This window comes from Falco punctatus, assembly GCF_963210335.1.
Source record: "Falco punctatus genome assembly, chromosome: 1".
Taxonomy (NCBI): domain Eukaryota; kingdom Metazoa; phylum Chordata; class Aves; order Falconiformes; family Falconidae; genus Falco; species Falco punctatus.
This window is the reverse complement of record NC_137580.1, coordinates 96,430,393-96,441,313: the sequence shown is the minus strand read 5'-3', so window position 1 is coordinate 96,441,313 and position 10,921 is coordinate 96,430,393. Positions and strand designations below refer to the sequence as shown.

General features: G+C 39.5%; 1 protein-coding gene across 1 annotated transcript; it reads right to left on the bottom strand.

Moving 5' to 3' along the window:
- Nucleotides 1–146: 146 nt before the first annotated feature.
- Nucleotides 147–10,888, bottom strand: TCTN2 (tectonic family member 2). Its single transcript, XM_080370071.1, has 18 exons — nucleotides 10,691–10,888; nucleotides 9,795–9,908; nucleotides 9,403–9,476; nucleotides 8,462–8,657; nucleotides 8,131–8,231; nucleotides 7,678–7,874; nucleotides 7,320–7,443; nucleotides 6,503–6,638; nucleotides 5,744–5,809; nucleotides 4,788–4,916; nucleotides 4,434–4,511; nucleotides 4,023–4,103; nucleotides 3,597–3,708; nucleotides 3,103–3,206; nucleotides 2,575–2,731; nucleotides 1,787–1,912; nucleotides 1,208–1,296; nucleotides 147–382 (listed from the first exon to the last, which is right to left on the bottom strand). Exons 1-18 carry the CDS (start codon nucleotides 10,767–10,769, stop codon nucleotides 267–269), a joined length of 2,079 nt encoding a protein of 692 aa, XP_080226197.1. The 5' UTR covers nucleotides 10,770–10,888; the 3' UTR covers nucleotides 147–266.
- Between the last annotated feature and the right edge of the window lie 33 nt (nucleotides 10,889–10,921).

Here is a 10,921-nt window from a genome sequence, read left to right as displayed (position 1 = left end):
GTGGGCCCCCCCAGCCGCGGCACAGGGAGTCACGCTCAGCTCGCCCCATTAAAGCCAGCTCTGCTCTTCCTGTTCCAGTCACGGAGTGTAGCGCTTCAAAATAATTCTACTACTTCTTGTTTTAAATAACACAACTATTTTCCATATACCGTAAAAGCATTCATTTTATGTATTCAAATGTCTGTATAAATCTCTACAAAATCCATAAATTTTACCCCAACGTACTTGAAATATTAACAAAAGTGGTTCTCTTTACATCAACATTTTTAAACCAAGGAACTATTCCATAATTTAGAAAACCAAGGGTTACTCATAATTGCTGCAAGTAAAACAAGAAATGCCAATGACAGGCCTTTAGCAAGACACTGGGAATATGGTTCTCCTGCAAAAAAAAAAGAAAAGGGGAAAAAAGTATAAGCATATGAGAGCTCAATTTTAGTTTAGACAACAACTTAAGAGATACAGATTAAAGCATATACATAACCTGAACAAAATAATGCAGCACAAAGCAAGGAAGTAAGATGCTTCATATAAACTTCCTGCTTTCTGTAACTTTAGTCCCTGAAGCTGTGCAGGTAATAAACAACAGATAGTTGCCTCTGTCCGTACAGCTACCGGAACAGAGTCCAGGTGCCTTGATGCCCTTTAAAATGCCAGACATTTAATCTACAGAGTCTCCCATGAAACATATTCCACCACAGTTTTACACAGAGAAAATTTAAAAATTAACTGGTTTACCAATATGGCAATTTTTTACTGGAACTCGTGGGCTGACTGAAAACCCACCTACTGGCAAAGTGAGAAACTCTCCTTCCACCCTTCAAGGGCAATGACACAGTGACAATGCAACAATTACAGTAAGTGGAAACAGAATGGTGTCATCAAGCGATACATTCTCCTTTTCCTTAGAAAGCTTACCTGACTCCAAACTCCACAGGGGAGTGAAAATGAACCTCTGCCAAACAGATACAAAATTTCAAGCTTATCCAGAAAGCACTCCTGGTAATTATTTTTTCCACTAGTCTAACTAAGAAATTAATGCATTCTCAAGGAAAAAATTAAACGGACTTTCTGGACCATGTTTTCTAAAAAAGAGATTTTAATTCTCTACTACAAAGCATTCTTTTGGACTAAACTCTACACATCTAATTATGTTTCAAAGAAATATGACCACTTCAGGGCATTCCACACTGCTTATTATTTTTACCTGTGTAAAATCGTGTCAATGGATAAAAAAGTTGTGGCCAGCACACATCATTTTGATTGCAGTCAAATTCTGTATAATTATGCTGAAATCTGGGGGGGGAGGGACACACAAACCAAGAAAACAGCTTTATTGACTACAGTACCATAACACCAGCACAAGGGGAAAAAAACTGAGCAAAAATGTGTCCAGGTTACAGGAAAAAGAACAAAACTAAACCACATGCTTCTTGGTACTCAGTTTTTTCTCCAATAAAAACAGGAGCCCCCCCCTCTACTCCATTTCTGTCAGTTTTTGTCATTCTGTGATGAACATTTTCAGACCACGGATAATTTGGGAGCCTCACTCAGGTACACAACACAGAAGCTTATCTGCTAAAACAAAATGATGGCTTTGCAGGGTAATTTACTTCATGTTCCTCATGTTACTGGGGAATATTGTTGCTAACAGAATTGTTATTCAATAAATCTTTCCACCAGGCCTTCTTGCTCCGTACTCCACGAAAGCAACCTTTTGATCAGTACTACTCACATTACATCTACTTAACATAATGTGAAGTATCAGTGTTTTTACAAAAATTACCTTGTCACTGGAATGGGTGGCTGAGCTGGCACTTTAAGAAACTGAACAGAAGCAGTGATGGGAAGAAAGCTGATGCTGTTTTCACAGATAAGCCCGCACTGGAATTGCCATATGACTGTTGAGTAACTGTTAAGAATATACGTAACTATTACTTGAGGGCTGTAAATGGAAATTTGGAGCCTAAACATAACCATGAAAGGACAAAATATACTGAATTTAGGAGGAGGCTGATGATCTCTGGATTTTCAACACTTATATGGGGGAGAACTTGCAAAGCCTGTAAATGAGGTAAAATGGAACAGAATCCCATTTCTTTGACTGGGATTGACTTGGGGAAAGGGAGGGAGAAAGTGTTTGCAAAATGACAATTCCCTGTTTCAGGGAAGAATAAAGCATTTACCAGAGCTCTCAAGAAGAGCTCTAGATTGAGGTAAGCCAAACACAGGACAATGTTGTTGCTTCCCTTCCACCACGTGACGATAAATTAAAACATTCTTCTGATGGAATGCTCTGCGTATGCCTACTACCATAGATTTTATTTAGTGTTTTAGTGAAGTCGAAAGATTACCTACTTTTAATCATTACATTTTTTTAATTATTTTAATTTCAGAGGGAGAAAGGCTAAGATGGCTGTGATCAAAGGAACTTGGGTTGCACAAATAAAAGGCATGTAAAATCAGAAATAACAAAATAACATGTTTGTTCATAAAACTTAATCTGGATATGTTAAGTAAACAAGTCTCAAAAGGAAACATTTGCCAGATAGCCAGAGACACAACTCTCTCTACCTGATCTGCACAGCAAGAATCTCTTGCTGGGGAATCCCTTGTACTGCACCCACATCAGCAAAGATTATGCGAATATTCAGATTTGCAGGAATATCTGGACAAATGCCTTTTAAGTGTCCAGTGCTCATGTTGGTATCAGAATTAAATGGATCAAGACCTATGGAAGAGAACAGAGTTATTTAAATGGAAATATTATGGAAAACATTATATTATTGTCATAATCCAGTGAAATACTGGTAACTGTCACACAGGGGAAAAAATGTTTTCTCTATATAAAATACACATAAAGGAGTACTTTATCAGCAGAGAACTAAAATACCAAGTTATATGTGTACAGGCTGACAGTAAAATACAGTAGTGCAGTATCCATATACATATTAAGATATATACGTGTGTGTACACATATGGGTGGATGGATCCAGACACACAGATCTTCAGGCATTTGAAAATACATTTTGGTTTTATCTTGAAATGCTCTATTCATCGTATGGGCATATTTAGACTATAAACAACACAAACCTCACTTACGTATAATTTCCACCCAGTCATTTAGATTACTGTAACTTGAATTGTCCCTCCTTCCAATGTGAGTAGCTTGTATTAATGAATTCAATTTCTCAGTCACATTTCCTCTGCAACATAACAATGTAAGATCACACAAAATGTAAATCTGTACTGTCTGCCACTCTGGGTTGCAATATTATTACATCATAAGGTCAGTTTCCTCTGAAAGTTATCACTCAACAAAACCAAACTCGCACTATTGAATTATCTGTTGAAGGGAAGAAATGGCAAAGCATTCCAGGCCAACATAATCCTCATGTGAATACAGGGAGATCCAAGTGAAACCATTTTTATAATTTCCCTTTTAAAAAAATGCGAGACTTATCAACCACAGAAAGCTGAAATGCATACAGGCATTTAAAAACAGCGTAACATTGCTGAGAGTAGGCACTTGTAGGCATCATGTAACAAGCAACAAGAAGGATGCAGGGAAAAACAAGTCAACATACGTAGCTCACCTTAAAAGGCTGCAATCTTCATTAATACCAACTTCTAGAATGCACCCGGAGAATGAATCGAGTCCAAATAAAACTGGTGTATAAGTTGCCGATGTACATAAACTTCTGCCAACTATACAATGAAAACATCTTACTTGAACTTTCCTATATCAACCTTTCAATCTCCAGCTTTCAATTTTGTGCCAAAATATTAAACATTAGAATGCAAAACCCAAGTGTTATAATTTAAAAACAGACACAAGCCTATTCAACTTAAATTTTCCAAGAAAGCATTAGGGGTAGACTTACTGAAGTTTGAACAAAGGCTAGGGAATAGTCTAGAAAAGCAAAATCTGGCAGAGATTTTGTAAACAAACAAACAAACAAATGAAACCCCAACATTTTAGCATTAACTACAGTTGAAGTTGCAACCTCACAAGCCAGTACCTGGCTGCCAAATGTTTAGGCTTCCAAAAGTATCAGAAGCATTCATATTTGCAGCTCTCACTGGTTTTCCAACTTGATAACCTAAACATAGAAGGGTAAATTGTGAACACTGTGCAAGAATCTGTAAGCATTAGCATTGTTTTCGTAATAAATGCCATCAATCTTGAAGTAAATGAACAGACATTTCCATTACCATAGGAATACCCTCACTTTAAATAATCAATATCTGTACAACAAAAGCCTAAGAACCAATTGCTGCTGTTATAACTGGCAGTGCATTAAGACAGGAAGGTGGGGGCTGGCAACAAAAAGAACTATGAAAGAGATATAAAACATAGTCACTGATAATAATCTGTGCAGTACAAAATTTTTTTCTTTTCATTTTTAAGAGGCACAATGAAGTATTCATACCTGGATTCTCAAACCGTTCTGCTGCATTAGTACCCTTTACACTTAGAAATTTGACTGTGAATCTCTGTGTCAGTGTTTCTGGTAAAAGAAAACAATACAACTTTACTTTAAATAAGTAAATTAGCATAAAGTATGCTGTAAATTAACAAAAAGTATTCTCTATGTAGGATACAATCTTCCATCCTTTGTAAGTAACAGAAGATTCAAAATAATATAAATTAATGGAAAGCAGCCCCAAAAATTTTCTTTCCAGAGTCCAGGGGAAATTCTTTTTAAATAAGAAATTCTATCATAGAATTTCCATGCTGAAGAAAAACAAATAAATCAAAAATCGTTGAAGAAATTTCATTATACCTCCATCACATAAAATTCCAAGGAAGACTGTGACATTTACTTGTTCTATGTTCTCATCTTTCCAAATGAACGTATAATGCTCTGCAAAAGTTACGTTTTGACACAGAACCTCAGCATTATGACGGCTTTCTGGCAGAAGAAGAAGAAAAAAAAGGCTATAATGAAATGCACCGCTGACTTGAAAGTTACGTTACCGTAGCTGAAAAAGAACTCATGGAAAATCTCTGGCAAAATTCTGGAAATTGTCACATTGATCTTTTTGAGAATTTATTTTACTGATTACATCCTATCTCATTAAGACAGCGCAACAGTATAGTTGGTCCCTTAGCTTATTAATATTTTAACATCAACAGTGCCATGTCCCTTTGCAGCTAAACCTCAACAGAAAAACACAGCACTGCACTTTTCATCACCAGTTGATGCACATCTCTGGACTCAGGATTCCCTCTGCTTTCATCTCATCCCTTCCAGGGAGCCATCACTGCCCAGAAAAACACATTAGCTAGTATTACTTTCTTTTGTGCTGCATTATCTTCCCACTGACTGGGAACCACTGTTCTGCATCAAGTAACTGCTTCGTTGGCTGAGAAAGACCCTTAAAAAGCCACGAGAGCTTAAAAAACAGAGACATACACATATGCCTACATTCTGTCCCTCCCACTTCCACGCTCATCCTGGAGAATTTTTAAAGCATTCTTTGTATTTTTATTATTTTTTCTTCTCAAAAGCTGCTTGTAATGTAAGCTAAGGGACCCAATTTCTTGACCAACTTTAAATGAAGTTGGGGTCATTTAATTACCTTCTGCTTTGTAGTAAGCCAATTTACTTTTTGAGTATTAGATAACATACAAGATCCCCCCTCAGAATTGTAGCAGGTACACATTTGAGGCATCAAAATAACATACTTACAGTCCAGGTTAGGTAAGAAATATATTTATTAAGTGGAAGAGACATACCACTTTCAGTGATGAATTTGCTCATGTCAGTGATGGTCCTATAGGTGACATTTTGTTGGATGAAGTCTGAGAATGAAAAACAAACACTGCAGTAATCCTGAATAAGAGAGACAGACATACTGTTTTCACATCCAAGGTATAATCCCTGTTGTTATGAAAATTGAGTAGGAAATTATTTAGAAAATTAATTTTGGTAAAGGACCAAACCGTTTATGTATTTTGAAAGCATAGCTAGTTACCTCTGGGTCTTACAACAGTAATATAGATGAGCAAAATTAAACAATTACAGAGCGTAAAATAAATTATCTTCATGCTAGTAATCATATTATCTCAAACTCCAGAATGACACTTCATAAGTATATGCTTTTGTAATGCAGAAAGTAACCACTTCTCACTAATTTTAAAATGATGATACTGCACCCTTTTGACAGAAAAAGGGTTCTGCAACAGTCTAAAAACAGTGGGAGAGATGCTCTCCTGTCATGTGTAGCCACAACCAGTGTGAGCCACCAGAAACAGATAAAGGGGAAACAAAGGCCAATCCCACTATTTCTTACATCCTAAATCTTTGGAAATAGTGGGACACATGCTGGAAGGTCATCAGAAATAGGAATAGCACACCCCCCAAATGCTGAACTACAGCCACCATATAACAAAGGTATTACACATAGCCTCTATGTCAACAGCCCCCGAGTTCGTTCTGTTCTAGCAGCTCTGAGAAACATAAACCACGTTTCTGTTCAGGTTTGTGCAGCATACCTCCAACACCACTGTTTATCCTCACGTCATGGGGCAGTCCTTCCTTGTAAGAGGCCAGATCGGTAAGGCATCTGACATCAAAGTTCTGGAGATAGGCTACGGGGGCATTTCCAACACACTGTCCAGCCATGGACCGCTGCAGGGGTTCAACAGAAGTAAGTGTTTCAGACCCTCCTCTAGCCCCTTGCTTTTCATTTGAAGACTGTTAGCGAAACACTACAAGTGTGTACTACAGCCATATATGACACTTTCACAAACAAGCAAGCTGATGTTATGAGAATACCTCAATCCGTAGCAAAAGAGAGGTTAAAATTTAAAAAGCACAGCTTTAAAAGTAGTTTCACTGTACAGTATGGCTTCATCCTGATTTTTCAAAATAATTATAAATAACAAGTCTCTCTAAAATGCAAAAGAAACTTGAAAAAAGTACAACTAGATGACTAAGATTCAAAGGGAAAACCAACTACAGCGCTCAGTAATGCAGCAGGTAAGCCAAAAAAATACTGAAATACAGTAAGTCGATCTATTAACTTGGATGCCAAGCTTGCTTTTACCTCTTGAAATAATTAAGACATTACCATTTGGGGGGATGGGCAGGGGATCAGGAAGGATAATGATTGACATTACATTTTTATGATTTTAACAATGATTTTGTGCTAGCCTTTTTATTTGTGTGTGCGTGTGTTTGAAAAATATATTCCACCACTTCACAACAGCAAGTTGCAGAATTTGATTACAAAGCCATAAGGAGTGTGATACACAGAGAGTATCAAACAAACCAAGAGGCACCAAAAGCTCATAAACACAAAGTGATTACCTGGGGAACAGTAAAATACTCATTTTCTTCTGTCATAATTGGATCTCCTTGTCTGTAACCAGTGAAAAGTTTCACAGGAGAAGTTTGTAATGGGATCTTAAATGAAGGAACTTTGGGTGTAGAACTGCAAACAAGTTTAAAAATAAAACAGTTCTTTACTCTCTACCTCACACAAATAATTATACATTTGCTTTATGTCCCATGTTCTCATATAGTTCCAATGACAATTCTCCATTTACATTTAAAGTTCACACCCTAAAATTCAAATTTCAGAATAACTTTCATTATAAAAACAGGTCACATTTTTGGCAGCATGCTTAATGTATGCATTGAGAAAATAAATTTTCATAAGACTTACATAGACCCATGATAAAAGTACCCAAGAAACGGTGTATTGTTAAGAGAAGACTGTACACAAAGGAAGGGAAACCAGTCCGGGGTGTATTCCATTGACTGAGAAGAGCACAGCTGATCAAAAGGTGGGTTTACATCCCCACCAAACACTCCAGTGAAACACAATTCATTGAATAACTGCTTCAAGTCCAGTGTACATTCCTGAAAGGGAAAAGAATGGTCACTTTTTAGTACAGTAATTGCATTACTACAGGCACTATAGCCATACTTAACCGGTAAATCAAACTAATTTTGTAGAGATAGGTCATACTTACTATTAGAAATACTGGAAAATCCAAACAAGCCCTCTAGTCCCATCTAGTCTGAAGCATTCAGTACCTCTCTCTTCCCCCCAGACAACAGAAAGAGCCTAGAAATTTTGAAAACACTTAATCAAAGTTTAATACGAAATAAGTACCGGATCACAGCAACAACGAACGTCACAAGCTCCAGCTGTCAAGTCACAGGGACAAGAGCCCAAGGGCTGAAACACCTGGTTTGGGATGATAGTTGCATTTTCTGTAAAAGAATTTAAAAAAAAAGACCAAATCAGATGAAATGGACTGCAATCCAAATAAAGAGACCATGCGCATTGCAATTTATTCCGACTGTGCACAAACCTTTTGTTCTATTCCATCAATGATTATTCAGTATCTCTTATTGCTGCCCAAATCCAATTTTTATTTTTTCATATCTAGAAAAAGAAGAGCCAAAATGCCATTTCTTCTTTAGTGTATCTAAACACTTACCTGACACATTTCCTGTAAAGGAAGAGTTGGCATATATTTCAGCTTGAATCAGGAGACGTGCCAACATCACTGAATCACGACAAGCTAAAATCTGGAGCGTTTCAACCACACAGAGAGGTGTTGTGCAGCAGTCAGTGGCATTCGGCAAACACAACTGCAGATTTCTCCTCAAGCTTACAGTCACTTTGGAAGCATTCTGAAAAAATGCAAAACACAGTTTGACAGCTTGTATTAAATTACTCTTATTGATACCACCCATCAGCTTCTGAAAAAGAAGTTTCAGTACCACTGTGTTTCGTCAGCACTACAACACAATTATATTCTTCCTATATAAAAGCAGAAGTTTCTTGAGAATGGAATCACAAAGGGTCTGCTACTGCGATACACAAATACAGTGAGGATATGAACTGTACACAGAACTTTTTAAGGCATGCACACAGATTAAGTTACCTCAGAAAGCATATGCACAATTCTGAAGAAAAAAACAAATATTGGAAAGTGAATTTCAGTTTTTACAGCTACCTTCTGTTGAAAACTGGAATGACTGCAGACTTGATAAACCCCCCAAGGAATTATGTACAACATAACACTGAAGGCAAGTGTAATATAGATGTTCTAGAACTCATGCTGTATAAAACCACTACTCTTTTTATTTCTATTAGCTTTTTTCAGCAGATCTGAAACAGTCTCAAATGTTACAGCCAGCCAGGAAATCTAGGCAGTTCTGGGGGAGGAGGAGGAGAAGGAACCAGTGTCAAAGCTGCACCCTAGCAAACTCCAGCAAGGGCATCCACACGAAGGGTTATGTCAAGGAAAAAAGGCAAGGGCAAAACATCAAACTAGGTTGTTAGTACATTAACGTTTTGCTAGTATTTCATTAGCCCTTAATATATGACAGTTCAATCCTTCCCATTTTAGGGAAGGATCAGTATTTTACATACCATACCAGGTGTTACATTCAAATTCCAATCACCAGCGCTTTTACTTCCACTGCAATTTGCAAGTTGCAATCTTCCTATATCAAAATAAAAATGTAAGAAGTATTCTGCTGTCATTTAGAGAAGGCTGGAAAGTAAGAAGTACATTTAAATTCCTCTTGGGCCTTCAAGTTGGCACACCCTCAGGCCCAGCTGATGAGGGAACAGAGGACTAAGGGTTTAATCAGCAGAAGTCCTTTGGAGCTGCTGCTTCAGTAACTATTAAAGCACTAAATGAAGTGCATTGCCATTTCTCCAGTAATTTTAGTGTCCAAAAATATTAATAATTTGAATATATTTATTTACATATTATTGGGGGGGGGGGGGGGCGGGGAGGAGAAGTGAAGTGTTCTTACCTGTCTCTTCATCTACAGGGCTTAAAATTATAGAAAAATTAACTCCTGAAGAACTTCCAAGAAAAAACAAACTGACGCTGGGCCCTGACATATGGATAAATGAAGGCTGAAAGACTGAAAAAGAAGAAAAAAATGAGAGAGAGAAACAAGTCTTTATGCACAGTAACTGAAAAAGGTAACATCTGTAAGACATATTTAAGTCTTACACTTGGGCTAGACTACTTTAAATTGGGCTAGACTTCCTATACTTTAAATTCTCACAAATAACACAAAAATACCTAGTGATGCCTAGTATTGTATTTATGTTCTAGCAAAGTGCTAGAGCAGTGGGACCATCGCTGCTTTCTATAGTGGAGGTTTACATTTGCCAAGTAAGAATGCAGCAGAGTAACACGAAGGCAGGTGGCTGCAGCACGTCCCGGCCCATGCAGGCCACGCAACCCCGTATTTAGCAATTTTTGCAGACTTCAGTTTTCACTTTTACATTTCTTGCAGCCGTGCATCGGTGTGTACCGCTACCTGCGGTGTGGCCATCGCAGCCCACTGCCCTCCCACGCGGGCAGCTCCCAGTTCAGAGCCCCAGGCCGGGAATGCCACTGGAATTCCCTTGGCAGGCGCCACCCCAGCGGCCAGGTCCAACACCAGCAGCTGCCCCTCTCCCCTCGGGGCTCCCCCCGCGCAAAGCAATGGCAGCCAGCTCCAGGCCCTGCACCTTCGGGTCAGGGCAGGGCAGCGGAGGTCCCCGACCTCCCAGCTCCCCAGGGCCTCCCCTCACGTCCCGCCGCCGGCCGCCCCCCCCTCCCCGCGCCGCCGGCCGCCATTTCGGCCCTTCCCTCAGCACCTCGCCCACCCGCCGGCCGCCAATTCACCGCGGCCCCCAGCCGCCCTCCACCCACCGGGGTCCCAAGCCCGCTGCCCGGGACATAGTGCCGCCAGCAGCAGCAGCACCAGCCCCCCGAGCAAAGCAGCCGCCATGGTGCCTATGGTGGGCCGCGCCGCGGGGCCGGCTGCCTCCCGGCCGCCATCTTGCAGCGCCAGCGCGGCGCCATGGCAACGGGGAGGGCGGGCTCCGCCATGACGGCCCGCCCCGCCTCACGGCCCCTCAGGCGCTCACCCGCGCTTCTGCA